We start from the raw sequence: 19,681 nt of genomic DNA on the forward strand, positions 1-19,681 counted from the left end.
CCTTCCCGGGTTTCGGCACCAATGTTACAAGGTTAAAATGTAAAGGAGGAGGCGGAACCGGACAAACCATCATAATAATGATTAATGAGAAATTAAAACATAAACACAAAACACAAACACAAACGCACACACTGCAGCTGCATGTGGCTCTCTCTCCCAAATTGCCACATCCTGCTTCATTAATCTCTCTCCTCGACTGATTAGCCCAATTGGGGTCCAGGCATGGGTAGTCACGGCCCTGCCCCACCCTCCTCCTCGTTACACCCTCTAATTGATCATGTCATGATTCATGGTCTCTCTGAGACAGACTTGGAGTTTGGCCTAATATGAGCAGATCTACAGTGACTTCAATCTCAACGAAAAGAAAAAGAGGGAGTAATGTCACTGGTCTACATACCACAATTAATGTCTAAAATTAATGCGCTTTACTGTGGTGTCTTATGGTGCTTTCACACTGGCAGTTTAGTTTGAAACGGAGCATGGTTCGCATGAAAAATTGGTAATGTGAAGGTAAAGTGAAGGTAAAGCTGTCATGCGGCCAGGGGTGCGCACCATGGTACCAAACCCGAGACTACCTAGGAGGTGGTTTGAGTTTGGTTGCAATGGATAGCGTGATTCGCGTGAATGTGAAAGTAACTCGGACTCGGGTGCACACGCATTTTAGCTGATGACGACATTATTCGTTTTGATACATGAGGATCCACACATTCATGAAAGTCCCAAAAAAGTAATGACACCACAATGACATACAAGTACAATCAACACTATAAATACTGTCTGTCTGTCTGTCTGTCTGTCTATCTGGCTGTCTATCTACCTATACACCTTATAAATACTAAATATAAATACTATTATAGGTTATAAATATAGGGTATAATAGGAGATGACAGTGACAATAACTTCACCATGGACATGAGCGTTAGTAAGTGAAGTGTAAACAAAGATGCAAATGAATTCCTTGCAATCAGCTGTCTCCTCAAAAAACGCAGTTTGCGAGCAGCATCAAGCTGCCTTCCCCTGGACATCTGACGAGTTACGCCATGAAGCGCACATATACGCAGTAGTCGTTCATTCTGCTGTGCATAACGGCACCAAAAAAAAATTAAAAAAAATATGATGAGTCGCTTTGTGTTCACCATGCATGTTTGTGATGACGTAAGATGAACGCAAATGGACCGGGGTTCGATAGAATCAAGTGAATGTGAAACCAGGTTTTAGTGCTGGATTTGATGAAAGAGACATGTATGAGAAATTGCGATCCAGCTGATGCTGAGGTGCACGAGCGCAGATCACCGAACACCAAAGATGATTCAAATGCGATATATTATATACATTTGAAAGTTATCTTTTAAATCAGAAACGAAATATTTCTAGCGAGGTGGTGGCATGTGAAGGCGCACCTTGCAACACTCTAATAATGTTAATAGAGTTTTTTGTCAGCAGACGCATACAAAAATGCAGTTGACACACCCACATACAGGTGAGCAGCCAAGAGTATTAATATTCGGGAATGGTGCCACATCATAATATTACTACACACAGACAGATCAGTCTCTTCAAAAACTAAGGTAAGACATTTATCCGATTCAAATTCAATTAAATTAAAATTTAGTTTGTGTACAAAATGATGAATCTTAACTATTTTTGTATTATTTATTATTATTATTATTATTATTATTATTATTATTATTTAGATGATTGTCTTGCTGGTAACGTTCCTTGCTGCCATTCTGTGCCCCACTGCTCACAGTGCAGAGTCAACAGTGGGTGAGTAGATAAATCTCAGCATCACTTAATCTCAATAGACCTATTTTCCTTTTTCTTTTAATTTATTCTTTTTAGCAATAGCGAGTAGATATTAAAGCCTCTAAAACTTTTTAAGGAATGGTGTCACATTCTAGCGGTCTTTTCTTTGATTATTTGTTAAAGAGATAGGCAAAAAAAAAAAAAAAAAAAAGGAAAATAATTTATTTCTTCTGCTAAAAACAAACAAAATGTTATTGAAGAATATCTCAGCTCTTTAGGTAAATTCTATGCAATGTAATAGTTTCCAGAACTTTGAAGCAGCAAAAAGCACATACATGCAGCACAAACGTAATGCATTCAGCACCAGTGGTTAAATATATGTGTTCAGGAGAAATATGATAGGTGTGTTTGAGAAACAGTTTAAACTGTTTAATCAATGTTTATTAATGCTTTGGTGATTTGCATTCTTCGTGCATATCACCTGCTACTAGGCAGGGAAGAGAATGTATTGTAAAAATATGTAAAATTAAGTTAAAATAGTGCCTTAAAGATTTGCATGTGTAGAGGAAGATTTGTAAAAGCATAATGAAGTTACAAGCTTTTGTGCAAGATTTGTGAAAGCGTAACTCAAATTGCAAGCACAGAACATTTTGTGAATGTGTAAATCAAGATGCAAGTGTAAGAAAAAATATTAGCAATACTTAAATGCTTTTCATAAGTGTAATTCATGTTTTGTGAATCTGTAACTTCAAATTAACACAAAGTAAATATGATCTGTATTCTTACACTTTTGGCAATGTTTTTGTGCATAAACATGCAACCTGCAATCAGCAATATGCAAGCAAAGAAAGGGTATCATAATCATCCAAATGGAATGACCACGCAGAATTAGTCTATATGCATAAAAATAAACTATTGCAAAAGTGCAAATGAAAAAAGTCTTCCATTTTGTTGCACTCACATTTTTTCACAACTTTCTCACTCAAAAGACTTTTGCAAGCTGAATGAGGAAGGCGGGTGTGCCTGCTTCAAATACCCATTACAATTTTTTGTTGCCCAGGTTACTCTGATCTAATTAGTGAAATAACTTGACTGACCGCTTCTTCTTCATATGGCTCAGTGTAATTCCTCTGGCAGAATGGTAGGCTCTCTCTACTTATACTTATTTCTTATACTTACATATTAATACACACCCAGTTCTTTTATTGTGTGTGTAAAGTTGAGCCAACACCATTTATTGATATAAATATTAATCTCAATCTGGTGTTCATATGTTTCTTTTTGTAGCTGTTCATTATTTTAATTATATTTTAGTTACTTTTGATCATCATTGGGATGGCATTTGGATGGATGGATGGATGGATGGATGGACAGACGGAAATCATATAGGTAAACTATCTATCTATCTATCCATCCATCCATCCATCCATCCATCCATCCTAATTCTGTGTCAACAAAATGACACAGAATTAGCAAAAAGGAGAAATTAGCCAGAGGAGAGAAGTTAAGCCATATGAAGAAGAAGAAGAAGCTGACTGTCACATTATTAAACCAATCAGATCATTGTCAACAAAAGCCTCGTTTGAATGGTTACATGATGAAGGTAGAGCCGCCTTCCCCACATGCTTGCAAAACTCTTTTGAGTGAGAAAGTTGTGCCAAAGGTGTGAGTACAAAAAATGGGAAGACAGAACAGTGCATATCGGATTATTTTTGGAAAATATTTTTGCCACAAACACAAGTCATTTACACGTTTGCAGTAGTTTATTTTACACACACAGACTGATTCTACACTGTCACTTCCATTTGTTGTTCACCCTTTCTTTGCTTGCATAAACTTGATTGCAGCTTTGCAATGTTTTGGCCATGTTTAGGCACAAGAACAGTGTCAAAATTGTATGTTGAAAAAAGCAAGTCTGAAGAATACAGATCAAATGTACTTTGTGCAAATATGAAGTTACAGATTCACAACACATGAATTACATTTGTGCATTGAAATATTGCGCATAATATTTTTAATTATGCTTTTGTAATGGTAGCCAGCTGGTTCACGATAAGCTGTGCAGTGTGTAAACTTCACTCTCCTGGCCTTAAGAGAAACACTAGCAACTGAGGCTTGGTCCATGGCTTTTATAGCCTCCTTTCTAGCACATCTGGCCCCATGCCGGGGTTCGAATGCCACTCTGGGTAGGTTGAGTAGGAATGGTGACACTTGCAATTTGATTTACACCCTGTACAAAACGTTCTGTGCAAAAATGTACGCTTGCAGTTTGATTTAAGCTTTCACAAATTTTACGCTGTGTGTGCAGATCATTTAGGTAATATTTCATCTTAAAATAAAAAAAACTGATGCTAGTAACTGATGAGAATCTTTTGTGTGTGTGTGTGTGTGAGCTGTTCATTTAATACTGTAGTTTTATCCTAAACAGAATGGTGCTATCACGAGCCAGCCTGCGGTAAGTATGATTTATTTTTTGCACCCTAAAATACACATAGAAATCAAATTTAACAAATTCTTGCTCAATTTACTTTTAGAATTCCACATTATGGGTGTTTGAGTGTATCAGCATGCTCTTATGTATAATTTTATGAGCAAAAGTACATTTTCTGGTTTTATGTTCATTTGTAATAGATTTTACCAATTGGCCCAAAATTGTCTCACAATTCTGCAATGGATCAAGGCAATCTCCCATTGATATTGTGACTGCAAATGTTCAGGCAAATCCCAAACTGACCACATTCAACTTTACTGGTTTTGATGACAACGCAACCTTTTTGACAATTGCAAACAGTGCCAATTCTGGTAAGGGGTGCTGCCCAACAGGAAATGTAATTTGTTGATGTTTTCTACAGTTATTTTACACACTGATCATATGCTGTTTTTTTTAGGGTTTGCTATTTCTTACTAAATATAGTCTGGTTGGCTTACAATTCAATACTTGTATTTTAATTACAAGTGACTGTATTTGTCTTATTGTGTTGTTTATGTCTTGTTAAAGATTAATTGATTGATAATACCTGTGATAAAGCTATCACAACATTTACATTAATTTATTTAGTTAATGCTTTATTTATTTATTTTTCAAAGAGACCTGTGAGGAATACTGCAACAAAAGCATTTCATCCTTTAAACACAGTAATGCTCAGAAAAGTACAAAAGTAGACGCTAGTTGAGAAATGTTGGCGATACACAGTGCCTGATGCTCAACCTCAGTGTTGATATAGTATGTGGTTGAACTTGTAAGTAAAATATTATTGGTCTTCTTAGTGGTGGTCAGCCTGGATCATGCTAAAATGGCAGTGGAGGGAGGTGATCTTCCAGGTCTTTATAACTCTGATAGTTTCCATCTCCACTGGGGTAACGGCAGCTCCGGACCTGGCTCTGAGCACACTGTGGATGGCAAACAATACCCAATGGAGGTATAAATAAGTTAGGAAATAATAACTGAACTAATTAATTTACGTGTATGTGATCAATTCTGCACTGTGTCACTTTAATTCTGTCTCTCAGCTGCACATCGTGAACATTCATTCAAAGTACAACAGGAGTGTTAAAGCGGCTTTAGATGCTAATGACGCAACAGGATTAGCTGTTCTTGGTTTCTTCATCGAGGTAAGCAATGCCATCTTTATGACATTCAGAGATGGGAAATGCAACCCTTAAGTAAATACATATTATAAATGTATCTTTATTTAACCATTAGGGAACCAATGACACAAGCAAAACAAAAAGCTGGGAAATCTTAACATCTTACTTGTCAAACATCACCAATGCAGGTAAGGAAATGGTTTTGTCAACTGCCCATACAGTTTGAATGCTTAACCCTCTGGGGTCGACGGATGCGCCGGCGCGTCCTGCTGGATATTTTCGTCATTACAGCAGAAACAACTTAAAATACTCCGTCATTTTTGGGTATACAGATAAGTTTAAGACATCATTAGAAACTATAAAGGGTCTACTTTTATTTGTGTACCCTCACAATAACAACAAAATCTTGTGCTTTTGTAAAATAAAGAAAATAAAAAGGGTGAGCTTTCAGCAGTCTCTGTGTTCACGAGCATATTTCTGAAACACTTCTCAAAAATGAACTGAAACTCTGCGAATACTTATCACACAAACATGAAACATATGTCTAAAGAAAGCTTAAAATGTCTACTTTTAAATAAAACAATTCAAATTTAAAACAAATATTCTCCTGCAATGTAATCTGTATGAAAAAAAGCGATGTACATTTTCTTCATGCTCAACTCATTATCTGTAATGTGTTCACACCCACCAGCAGAGCGCGCCATTCATACGCTAATGTAGTGAGATGATCAATGCAAATGGTGCACGCCCTGACTGTGTTCAGAGGTTTAATGTAAACACAACACAGCTCAACTTTTCTGCGTGTTTGTAACGATACACATGCGATCAAACTCCTGGATATTAAGAAAGAGTTAACATTTTCCTAAGAAGAAGAGCGGGACTCCGATGAACATTTGTATTTTGAAGAGAGACTTGATCCAGCCGAGGATACAATTTCAGATGAGTAAGTCCTTTAGTTTTCTTTAGCTGACATGCTATTTTATATAAACATGTTCATATTTTACAAGTGGGACTGTTTCCAGACTTGCCAGCCAGGATTCAGAGTGTTGACATTTGAAATATGACTCCTAATAAGCAAGTTTTATTTACATTTAAATGCTGTTTAGGCTAAAGCAGGCATTTGAATTGTATGCTGTTTGATATAAATATGATGTGTAATATGATAGAAAAATAATACGAATGTATAGATTATATTTTAACCAGCGTTTATGCCGCCTCATTATCATCAACAAAGCTTGTGCTTACAAATATGTGTTCAGGTATAAATGAGTAAAATGCACTTTAAATGTGCCCATATTAGAAAATCAGCATATTATGATTTCTGAAGTATCATGTGACACTGAAGACTGCAGTAATGATGCTGAAAATTCAGCTTTGATCACTAATTGCTGTAGAGTATGAACGGAGAATCATGAACTCATTAATTCTAAATACAGGGCACACATTGTGTGCTAGGGGTCCTAAAGAAAACCCCCACACTGTTTCTCCCCATCTAAATCACCGGGGAGCGCCAGCGAGTCTGGAGTAGAATGCGCTATTGACGTTTTTACGACCCAGAGAGACACTCCAGAGACCCTCGTGACTTCGCCTTCTGAACCCGTACCATGTGAGAAAGGAATGTTCAGAGAAGTGCTGACCCTCACTTCATTCTCTTACTGAGAAAGAGAAATGAACCCTGTTAATCCTATATATATATTCTATATATCCATGTGATAAATATTGACATGTATCTAATGTGCCATCTCACATTTTCCCTTAAATGTGCTTGATCTATGTTTTCTTGCAAACTAATGGGTTAATGTTTCAGACTTTGCATACTATGGTTAACCGAAATCATATGTGTGGCATATTTGGTCTCTATAACTTGGTATTTTGAAGATCGAAATGACTGTGTGCATGATATGTCGATAACAACAACATATTAGTATTACAAGTATATTTCCTAGTTTTCTTTCTTGCACATGCAATGAGAAATGTGAGAACAAAGAGCAATAAACCAAATTCCCGCCTGGAACCCAAACCCTTCTCATTGGTCGAGCCAATGAGAGGTGGGACATGTTTTCTAAGGGTATAAAACTACTGCGCCCACTTCCTTCTCTCTCTTATCTCTTCACTCTCTTATGCTCCTCTGGCTTCCTGCCTCTCTTGCCCTCTGAGCCTTGTGCTCTCTCACTCTCTCGCTGAATGATGCCAAACTAGAAGGCCCCAAGGACTCCCAAGCGTGCGCCAGGCTACGGCCTTGTCTCTGACTCCCACTGGTTCTCTCTCTCATCAAGACAACATCATCAAAGATCAACTCAAGCCATCAACAAATTGCATCAGGACAGTTTAATTCAAATGGGACATGCAAGTATCAAACTTAGTCTCATTATTTGATACATTAAGTATCCTTAACCCCTTTCTAAAAAGGGCGTGTCAGAACTAATATGATGGTTTGCTCAGGCTGTTGATCTGCTGAACTTCAAACAATGCTATAACTTCTTGCCTTCCTGTATTCTGCTTCAGCCCTCTTTCCCTTGGTAAACTGTATGCATGTATGTATCTGTATGTTAGAGTAGTTTAAATGTTTAATCTAGTTAATAAAGTCTTGTTCATGTCACATGTAAAGTTGTCTGTGTCTCAAGCTCATATCTAAAGTCACTAATCATAGATTTTGACTACTTGCTCTTAATACGTAGTAAGAAAGACATTTCCCATTCCCTGGAAATGTACCTTTCTATTAATTAATTAATTAATAACCAATATTGAGTGTTCACGGGATGAACCGAGCATTTGGTTGTAATGTTAATGTAGCTACATCAAGTTAACCCGATTAACTGATCCAAATATTCATGATCGATTATAACAAGTTATGATTGATTATTAATATTTCATAGAGCTGATTCGCTACATAATGGTGGAGAATGCAGGCATGATTAAACAAAGGTTATGAGCTTGAACCACTGTCAACCTAAAAGTGTGCATTGAATAATTCCGGTCGGAATAGGACATGACATGCGAAACGGCATTTGTTTCACTAGTTGCTGGCTTGTTTGGATGCGGATAAAGTGATGGCTTGAATTGACATCTCTACTGTAATTGAAAGAGTCTTAACACATTTAAGCATATTTTCAAAAGGCATCAGTGTACGAGTAATATGATTTTAGCGGAGAAACCCTAATTTCAGTATTAAAGTGTAAGTCTGTTTTGATGAAGGAATCTCAGCTCAGCGGCATGTAAAATGTACCAGAATTGATTGCTTAACCTGTTTCTGATGAAGAAATCTCAGTACAGTGTTATATAAATGTAGATTTGGGCGATGCTCCCCTTTTCACAGTATAAAGGCCTTACAAATTATAGTTAGATTGATGTCCTTCATCTAAACTTTATCTGTGCATCTAAAAGGCTTAGCTTCCTGGTGATCAAAACTGTGTTTCACTCACTGAAACTCTGAAGTGCATGGGTTCCCATGACAACGACATGTCACAGGAAGTGCTCACTCCAGATAGCACATGTGTTTCCTTCCGACGCCATTTTGTAAACAAACCAGCCTAGGTGGCTAAGCTAACCCAACTTAGCAGCCCCTTAGCTTAGGCTAAGCTAACTAATAGCTTCAACAGTTAGCTGCTAGCACAATTTACATGAAGCCTTTATCTACAGCTTGTGTGTATGCAGAGTGAAGTGATCTAAACCATTTTCCTTTAACCCCATTTCTGGTTTCTGAATTCTCACTTTCTCTTTCCTTAACTTTAATTCTTCTCATCTAACTTCACCTGCACTTTTCAGGTGCATCCCATACTGAACGCTGTTCAGCTAAATTTGCAGTTACTTTGTTAATTAAATCTAAAAACTTAATTACATGTAAACTGTTTAGATAGAGAATAATTTTTATAGTTATTGGGAACTTTCAATGGCACGTTGACTAAACTTTATAGAGGGACAAACACATTGTCTTGAACACGCAACAGCTGTGACCAACTATAGAATGATGCCCAAAGAAAATCTAATTGTTGATCATAAGTGCTATTGATTATTCCCAATACAAGGTTATTCTGCTATTTTAATCACTTCTTCAAGTCTTTTTATTATTTTTACTAATAATAGAAGTCAGCTATTCATTTTACCATTTAACCCTCTTGGTCTAGTGTAGTTTATTTCCCCATAAAACTGCAAAAGTAACTAGACATACTTTTCTTCTCGATTTTGTGTTTATTTGCAACAAGTTGCTTAAATTTTATGAGCCAGCTACACTAGTAATCTAGACGATTTCTGTGGCATAATTCTGAGCACCACTAATAGACACAATCTAATAGGAAAGCTCTTTTCTTCCTCTTTCTTTCTCCTCTTCATGTGTTCAAAGATCAAGCCTGTTGTATGCTATCAGTAAGTGCTGATAAATAATTTGACCCAAAGAAACATCTTAAGTCATTTATTAAATCTGGGCTTACGCTCTTTTAGCAAAGCCACTCAGATCCACACAAATCTGAGCACCCTGCTATTTGCAGCTAAGATAGTAATAATCAGGAACACATTTCAATTGTTAACCACACCTAGCAAAACCTAGCTGTACATTATACACGTTGCTGTCTCACTTTGCCTTTAGCTCCAAATTCTGTTTGATCTTGCATTAGTCTCTTGCACTTACTCTCACCAGAAGTGTGCCAAAATGTTGCAGATGCTTAGCCTAACTGCCCAGATGGCAGGCCAAAAGGACTGGCTAGGTGTTTTGAGGAACACCCTTTTATCCATGGCTGCTGACGACCTTCAGCAACAGAACAAAAAGCAACTGGAAAACGAGGGAAAAGAACTAATGACAGACGACTCAAACCAGAGGTATGAGCACAAATATCTGACTGAGGTTATCGTCCTGGCCCACAACCTCACAGGTTTGAAACAGGAGGTAAACAACCTCCAACGCCAGATCACTGAGTCCCAAACGGAGCTGACACATGCTAAAAACCGCATAGACCAGCTAGAGATGGAGGCTCAGGACAGACACAAGGACCCTGGCAGAAGGGAGTCACAGGAGGTAATCCACAGACTTCAAACGGCTCTGACAGCTGCTAAACAACAAGAGCAGCTGGAAAAGACAGCCAGAGAGCACCTGGAAAAGGTACTCTTTCACAAAGATTCACTGTTAAAAACAGCAAATTCTGAACTCTTGGACAAAGATGCCAGAATCATGGCCTGTGAAGGTCAACTGAATGTGTCCAGAGCTGAAGTTAAAGTGCTGACTCAGCAGCTGGACAACACCAAAGATGAACTTGACATGGTCCAACGAGAACTGAGACACTCTTACCTGCTGCAAAAGAAACCACAGCTGGAGAGACATCTCACTCCCCACTTGCAATCAGCAGAGAAACCTCCCCAGCCAAGCACAGATTTACAAAGGGGAGACAAACCCTCTGCTTAACACGTTATCGGACAGTTTCCTTAAAGCTTCTGCAGCCACGGAAGGAAAAGGATTGATTCAGACGAATCTTGAAACGACACGTGTAGCGACACTCAAAGACCTCAACCGAATGGCCAGACATATCCCTGCATTTACACCAGAGCTTGCAGGAGACCACGACGCCCACGCTTACCTGCGAGACATTGACTTTCACCTGCAGTCTTTGATGAGTGTGAACCATCAAGATAGACTCCATCTGATCTGGATCACGTCCAGCCCAGAGTTGCGACGCTTTCTGGCTCGACAGCCAGAAAACATCCAGTCTAACTACCAGCAGCTGAAACAAGCCATCATAAGGGAATTCTCAGAGTCTATAAACGGACTGATCGCTGCCCTAGACACCAAACAGGGTCGGCATGAAACTCCCTATGTTTACTACCACAGACTCAGACGAGCTTACTTCGGAGCTCGCAACAAACCTGGGATGGAGGAGGACACCAGCTTCAAGAGCCTTTTCCTCCGAAACCTCCATCCTATGGTAAGTAACCATTTAGGCATTATGGCCTGCCCCCACACAATGCCTATCCAACAACTGCGTGACCTGACACAGAAGGCCTTTAACAAACACAAGGCCTCACCCAGCAAACAGCACAGGACATCCCACAGCAGTCTACAACAACATCCTCCTGTACACCTTTCAAACAGGTGCCAAACAGAGGCTGCACAAAGACAACTAGAAAAGCCTGTTTATGAGTTACAAGAGCTGCTAGCACTAGCAAAAGAGCTCCTGGAACAGAACTCCCCTGAGGAGTACTGGGAAGAACAAACCTCTGACTCTTGCCCAACACCACTCAGGCAAGCTCAAGTCAGCACTGCTGCCAGAGCAGAGTAACACTGCAGACTTCAGACACCTGGTGACTGGGTGCCGAACCAAGGGCGAACGGCCACCTGCTGCCCTTTTTCTACCAGTACTAGGTCAGTCTGAAACACTCTCCACACTACACAATGCCCATAACCACTCCCTGCAGCCACAAAACAAGCACCTGCCTCAAACGGACTGACTTCATAATGACAGGTGACACACTGTCAAGGCACCTGCTGCCTCTGCACCTGCTGCCTCTGCACCTGCTGCCTCTGCACCTGCTGCAGAGACCTGGATGTGGCTACTGTCTACATCACCCACCGTGGAACAACCACCTGCTACAAAACCCTCATGATTCACCTGCCATCCGCCATCGTGATGATTGTCGTCCGATGATGTCTCCAACAGGGACATCACCTGACGAAAAGGGGGACTGTAGAGTATGAACGGAGAATCATTAACTCATTAATTCTAAATACAGGGCACACATTGTGTGCTAGGGGTCCCACACTGTTTCTCCCCATCTAAATCACCGGGGAGCGCCAGCGAGTCTGGAGTAGAATGCGCTATTGACGTTTTTACGACCCAGAGAGACACTCCAGAGACCCTCGTGACTTCGCCTTCTGAACCCGTACCATGTGAGAAAGGAATGTTCAGAGAAGTGCTGACCCTCACTTCATTCTCTTACTGAGAAAGAGAAATGAACCCTGTTAATCCTATATATATATTCTATATATCCATGTGATAAATATTGACATGTATCTAATGTGCCATCTCACATTTTCCCTTAAATGTGCTTGATCTATGTTTTCTTGCAAACTAATGGGTTAATGTTTCAGACTTTGCATACTATGGTTAACCGAAATCATATGTGTGGCATATTTGGTCTCTGTAACTTGGTATTTTGAAGATCGAAATGACTGTGTACATGATATGTCGATAACAACAACATATTAGTATTACAAGTATATTTCCTAGTTTTCTTTCTTGCACATGCAATGAGAAATGTGAGAACAAAGAGCAATAAACCAAATTCCCGCCTGGAACCCAAACCCTTCTCATTGGTCGAGCCAATGAGAGGTGGGACATGTTTTCTAAGGGTATAAAACTACTGCGCCCACTTCCTTCTCTCTCTTATCTCTTCACTCTCTTATGCTCCTCTGGCTTCCTGCCTCTCTTGCCCTCTGAGCCTTGTGCTCTCTCACTCTCTCGCTGAATGATGCCAAACTAGAAGGCCCCAAGGACTCCCAAGCGTGCGCCAGGCTACGGCCTTGTCTCTGACTCCCACTGGTTCTCTCTCTCATCAAGACAACATCATCAAAGATCAACTCAAGCCATCAACAAATTGCATCAGGACAGTTTAATTCAAATGGGACATGCAAGTATCAAACTTAGTCTCATTATTTGATACATTAAGTATCCTTAACCCCTTTCTAAAAGGGCGTGTCAGAACTAATATGATGGTTTGCTCAGGCTGTTGATCTGCTGAACTTCAAACAATGCTATAACTTCTTGCCTTCCTGTATTCTGCTTCAGCCCTCTTTCCCTTGGTAAACTGTATGCATGTATGTATCTGTATGTTAGAGTAGTTTAAATGTTTAGTCTAGTTAATAAAGTCTTGTTCATGTCACATGTAAAGTTGTCTGTGTCTCAAGCTCATATCTAAAGTCACTAATCATAGATTTTGACTACTTGCTCTTAATACGTAGTAAGAAAGACATTTCCCATGCCCCGGAAATGTACCTTTCTATTAATTAATTAATTAATAACCAATATTGAGTGTTCACGGGATGAACCGAGCATTTGGTTGTAATGTTAATGTAGCTACATCAAGTTAACCCGATTAACTGATCCAAATATTCATGATCGATTATAACAAGTTATGATTGATTATTAATATTTCATAGAGCTGATTCGCTACATTGCATTTTACAATATATTCAAATAGAAAACTGTTCTTTTAAATTGTAAAAAGAGTTCACACAATGCTTTTACTGTAAAAACTGTTTTATTTTTACTGTATCAAATAAATGCAGCCTTGTTGAGCAGAAGAGACTTCTTTTAACGGTAGTGTAGGTCTAAAATTAAGTAAAACCTTTATGTAAAGAAAATATATAGTCAGATTACTTTTAACTTAAAACTTGATTTTGATCATTTAGTCTCCTCACATTCATTCTCTATCCCTCATTGATAGGTCCAGGAGGCAGGGGCGAAAATTTCATCAAAATGTTGGGGGTGTCAATAAACATAACAATTCTCAAGAGCAATTTTTGAAGTGGACACCAAGGGTTTTTTTGTTGTTGCCCCATTTGCATTTGTATTATTTTATTAAACAATTATTTTAAGAATATATCATTATATTATTTACAATACACATATTTTAATGATATTTTAGGGGGGACATATAATGATGTTTTTAAGCAACAGAAAAAAGCACAAATGTCAAGGCATGTCAAAACTTCTCCAGGGCTCAAAATACCCTCAGACCCCAGAGGGTTAAAGGTGCACTCAGTAATATTTTGATTATGTCGCCTTGTACTTGCACTGCCACTTAGAGTGCCACTTGTTCAAACACAATAGTTTCAGTTACCGATATCATTGTAGAAATTCCCAATTCACAGTAAACCATGATTCATTTTATCCATGAGTAAAAGTGTGCAATTACAGATCTGCTACTGAGATAAAATAATTAGTATTTGGCTTTACATCTGGAAGACGTTTTTTTTTTTAAGTTGTATGCTAATCTGCAATACATTTCCTCTCGGATGTCAAGAAGACATTCAGCAGATGTCTTTGAGATATTTATGATTTAGAATGTTTGTTAATCTGATCTTTCATGGTAGCGGGTAGTTTGCGATAAACTACCTCAGGGTGTGACAGGCACAGCTGGCCCAGCTGTCAGTACCTGGTAGGGGACCCTCCCAGGGTTACGCGGCTTTCTTACTGCCTTGTGAGTGTCTCGGGAGAGTCAATGGCTAAGGGAGTAAACCCCTATGGAAAATCACGAGTGGGGCCCCTTAGGCGGTTTTGTGAAGCAGAGCAACACATTCCCCGCAGCTCCTGCAGCCAAACTGGTACCAAACGTCATGCTATGCACTCCTTTGGACCCTACCAGCAAGACCGAGGGGGGGATCCTGATGCACGGGCAACCAAGGATTTCCAGAGTTACTTGCCCAGGCTTTGCGCTAACAAGAGGTGCAAAAATGGGGAGAGGACACTCCTTGGCCACCTAATCGTGGCCAAGGAACACGGATGGCAGCAGTCACAGGTTATAAACTCATTTTGGATTGGCATAAAAAATGGGCGCCACGGGTTGCCATTGTTGGTGGGAGGGGGTCATTGCACCCCAATGGATAGCTACCGCCCGCCTCAAGCTGTTGGTGGGAGGGGGTCATCGCACCCCAATGGATAGCTACCGCCCGCCTCAAGCTGGGCAGCCGCCGGCAAATAAGGTGCTTTCCCGCCATGGCTCACCTGCTCCAGTGGGTGCTTGGAGCTTATGGCTCATCGCCAGACAAATGGGCCATCTGCACCAAACAAAAGCAAAACAAATGGAAAGAATGTACCAGCCCTTCATTTTGCAAGCTGCAATGTATGTACAATGTGTTCTGACTCTCTGAAGATATATTGCATATTGAAGACTGCAGTTATCAACAGGGAAGTGGCGAGACTCCATGTGGATATTGCAGCACTGCAGGAGACTCGGCTTGCTGGCAGTGGCTCACTACGAGAGAGTGGCAAGGCAAAAAGCAGAACAAATCAAGGCTACACGGTGTTGGGTTTGCCGTCAGAAACACACTCCTTGACATAGAACCACCAACCGCAGGATCCGAGCGGATTCTGCTCATGAGACTACTCACTGCTTCTGGAGATGTAAACATCCTGAGTGTCTACGCTCCAACACTTTACTCATCTCTGGAGATTCACGACCAGTTCTGTGAAGAGCTTCAAAATATTATTGGCAAAATTCCTAGCTCTGAGCACATGTATCTGTTGGGAGACTTCAATGCAAGGGTTGGAGCTGACCACGTCATGTGGGTTGTATACCTTGGCTATCATGGCATCGGAAAGATGAATGACAGTGGCCAAAGACTTCTGGAGCTCTGCTCATACAACAATCTCTGTATCACATACTCATTCTTTCTCACAAAACCTTGCCATAAAGTGTCATGGAGACATCCAAGTTCTCTCAATTGGCACCAACTCGACCTAGTCATCACACGACGAGCCCTCCTCAACTCAGTACTCATCACACCAGCTATCACAGTGCAATCTGTGACACCGATCACTCACTGGTATCCAGCAAGGTCAGACTACACCCCAAAAAGATACACTGCCTCAAACAAATGAGCTACCTACGCATCAATTCTGCCAAGACCTCCCTCCCAGAGCTCACTCAATCATTCCAACACAGACTTGAGCAGTCTCTACACAACACAACAGATTGGAAGTGTGGAGACAAAGTGGGTGTACATCAGAGATGCCATCTTCAATGCAGCCATCAATAACTTTGGCAACCAGACAAGGCAGAACACAGACTGGTTTGAGGAACACCTGACTATATTGGAACCCATCCTCCAAGCCAAGTGCATGGCGCTCCTGAAGTACAAGCAAGTTCCAAGTATAGGATCATTAAGCGTTCTGAAAGCTACCCACAGTGCAGCTCAAATGACCGCCAGATGTTGCGCAAACAATTACTGGCTAAACCTCAGCAGTAGGATACAGCTCGCCTCTAACACTGGTAATATCCGTGCCATGTATGAAGGCATTAAGACAGCATTTGGTCCAAACATCACGAGGACTGCAGCACAGGGGCCATCATCACTGATAAACAAGAGCAAATGGCCAGGGGGGTAGAACACTACACAGAGCTCTACTCACAAGACAACGGTGTGTCAGAAGCTGCCCTTTCTGCAGTAAAGCCCATGCCAACAATATACAAATTGGACAATGTTCCAACCTTGAAGGAACTTGACAACGCCATCAATTCACTAGCCAGTGGCAAGTCCCCGGGACAGGACGGCATTACATCTGAACACCAGAACATGGTCTGCAAACACTCATCGACCACTTTGCCAATGCCTGAAACAACTTCGGCCTGAAAATCAATCTGAAAAAGACCAATGTCATGTGCCAGGATGTCAGAGACACCCCTTCCATACATATTGGCAGCTACACCCTGGAAGCCATTCAGGACTTCACCTACTTGGGTTCCACCATCACCTGCAATTTGTTCCTTGTCACAGAGATTGAAAAGCGCATTGGGAATGCATCTTCAGCTATGTTCAGGCTGACCAAAAGAGTATGGGAGAACAAATCATTAACACTCAACACAAAAGTTCAGGTATACTTTGCTTGTGTCATTAGCACCCTCCTCTATGAGTCTTGGACAACATACGCCCATCAAGAACACCGTCTAAACACATTCCACTTCCGCTGTCTCAGGCGCATCCTTGGTATCAGATGGCAAGATCGTATTCCCAACACCTCAGTCCTCAACATGGCCAACATTCCTAGCATGTACTCTCTACTCAGTCAAAGGCACCTGAGATGGCTTGGACACGTGCGTCGCATGCAAGATGTCATAATACCCAAGGATGTCTTGTATGGTGAGCTGGCATCAGGCACACGAGCCACTGGTCGCCCTGTCCTGCGCTTTAAAGATGTCTGTAAATGGGACATGAAGAGTTGTGATATGAACCCTGGTGACTGGGAGCAAACTGCCGACGACAGACTCAGCTGGCAGCAGGCTGCGAAAATAGGTCTCAGGAGAGGTGAGGAGAAAAGACACTCTGTCTGGCAGACCAAGAGGGAGCGACACAAAGAAAAAGCAGCGAATACTTCTGGAGCTGTAACCGCATTCACTTGCAATTACTGTGGCAAAGATTGTCACTCAAGGTTTGGCCTACTAAGTCATTCTAGGCACTGCAAAACCTACAGTTGGCACTGTCTAGGCACTGACAAAAAATTGTCTTTCGAGACATACAGGCCTATATAATCTGATCTATAAGGATGTTTAGCAGATGTTACTTAAAATGTGATGCTCTCCAGATGACAATATACATCTTGGACATGTGCGTGTACTACCTGGCTTAGGGTTATTTTTAGGTGAAGGGGTTGGTGTATGCTGTCTGTAACACTATATAATTAAACACAATAAACATGTTGCTGTCACAGTCTGTCGCCCTCATGTTTTCAAGGACTCTTATTTTGAAGTTTTCCTCCTGACTACATTTCCCAGAATTCACTGCCCTCATCACTTCCATCTGTTCCTTATCATCCCCACCTGTCTTCCTTTCCCTCATTTAGCTCCTTTTGTATAAATACCCTCCTGTTTTGTACATTCCTTTGTCAGTCCTTGAACTGTTATTTTGTGCCGTTTAGCTTTATAGCTTGTTGCTCTCCAGCGTTTATTAAAAGTTTGAAAGTATCTACTCTTGTGTCCTCTCTTCCTCTCCAAGTACCCAACATTACAGCTGCAGTGATGCCCCTATACTGTATGTTAATTATTAAATAGGGCACAAGTAGTATTTACCATTATTTGCACTGGGGTGTAATTGGCACCTAATTTTTGCATCTGCCAAAAGATTTCTGAGTGCACCTTTAAGCCACATTTAATGTATGAATGTTATTGCATAAGATAAACTATTCTAAAAGACATCTGTAAACAAATGATGCTAGAGGTTTTATAATATTATGCAAAGGTATTCATAGATTTATAAGTGTAGCTAAAGTATCCAAATACTTTTTGGCTCATTGTATACTAATGTATAATCCCTTCACCTGCATAAATTTGCAAACATCCTCAAATTAATTGAAGAGAGATGGGTTGTTTCCTTACACCCTCTGGTATATATTTAGGTCAAGCAACATCAGACATCATGTACCAAATTACAATGGACAGTCTGCTTGAAAATGTGGACAGAACAAAATATTACCGTTACCAAGGCTCCCTTACCACACCCAGCTGTAATGAAGTTGTGATCTGGACTGTGTTTAAAGACACCATCAAAGTCAGCCATGAGTTGGTAAGTCAATGCAACTCTTTGATTAACATTAGAAAATAATAATTTAGATTAGGTTGAGAATGGTACATTCTTCACATTCTAAGATTATTTTAAATTCTCTCAAAACAGATCAGACTCTTCAGCTCAACTGTCCATTTAAGTGGCACAAGCCCACAGATGCTGATTACTAACAACTTCAGAGGTGTTCAGTCCCTGAATAGCAGAGTGGTGACATCACAGGTGGCAGGAACTGTGACTGCAGGAACTGCGACTGCAGGAACTGTGACTTCGTCAGCGACTACGACTTATTTCTGTATTACCACAATATTTATCTTTTCCTGTTTGTGCTGGCTATAAAAACTAGTGTTTGAAATTAGAATAATAAAGTCCACTCTTTAAAGAATAGTTCACCCAAAACTAAAAAGAACTAGTTCTTTTAACAGCATTATAATCTGATTTAATTGGTTTCTCATTATTCACATTATTCATTTAGTAAATAATGTGCACGCTTTTATACAAGTTCTGTTATTAGTTGATGATACTTAACTGTTCTACATTTTGCAAACGCACAGACATCTATCTGTGAGCATAACATAGCCCTGTAGTTTTGACAGTATGATTATGTGTATGAAGCTTAAGTTGTTACTGTAAACATAATATGTGTAATATTGAATATCAGAGAACATTCCTTTGTAGTTTTTTCTCTCTCAATTTGACATAATATGACTGCTGAATACTCTCACATGCTATGGCAGACATGGCATACTGAAGTTATTCCAACTGGAATAATAAAGGTTTGCTGGGTAATACTGGCATGTGTCCCTTTCATCTCTCTCTCTCTCTCTCTCTCTCTCTCTCTCTCTCTCTCTCTCTCTCTCTCTCTCTCTCTCTCTCTCTCTCTCAAACTAATAATACATTATTATTTTCTAATTTTAATCATAGAGTTGCATTGACTTACCAACTCATATGTCATAAGTTTACATACAATTAGTTTGAAGTCATTAAAACTAATTTTGTAACCATTACACAGATTTAATATTAGCAAACTATAGTTTTGGCAAGTCGTTTAGGACCTCTACTTTGTGCATGACACAAGTAATTTTTCCA

General features: G+C 40.0%; 1 protein-coding gene across 1 annotated transcript; it reads left to right on the plus strand.

Annotated features, from left to right (window-relative positions):
* The first annotated feature begins 1,493 nt into the window (after positions 1 to 1,493).
* Positions 1,494 to 19,470, plus strand: LOC127633227 (carbonic anhydrase 4-like). The gene is made up of 9 exons (XM_052112163.1): positions 1,494 to 1,568; positions 1,695 to 1,767; positions 4,175 to 4,201; positions 4,378 to 4,548; positions 5,014 to 5,165; positions 5,257 to 5,358; positions 5,450 to 5,522; positions 18,429 to 18,595; positions 18,704 to 19,470. The coding sequence occupies exons 2-9, from the start codon at positions 1,695 to 1,697 to the stop codon at positions 18,929 to 18,931; spliced, it is 993 nt and encodes a 330-aa protein (XP_051968123.1). The 5' UTR covers positions 1,494 to 1,568; the 3' UTR covers positions 18,932 to 19,470.
* The last annotated feature ends 211 nt before the right edge of the window (positions 19,471 to 19,681 follow it).

This window comes from Xyrauchen texanus, chromosome 40, assembly GCF_025860055.1.
Source record: "Xyrauchen texanus isolate HMW12.3.18 chromosome 40, RBS_HiC_50CHRs, whole genome shotgun sequence".
NCBI lineage: Eukaryota > Metazoa > Chordata > Actinopteri > Cypriniformes > Catostomidae > Xyrauchen > Xyrauchen texanus.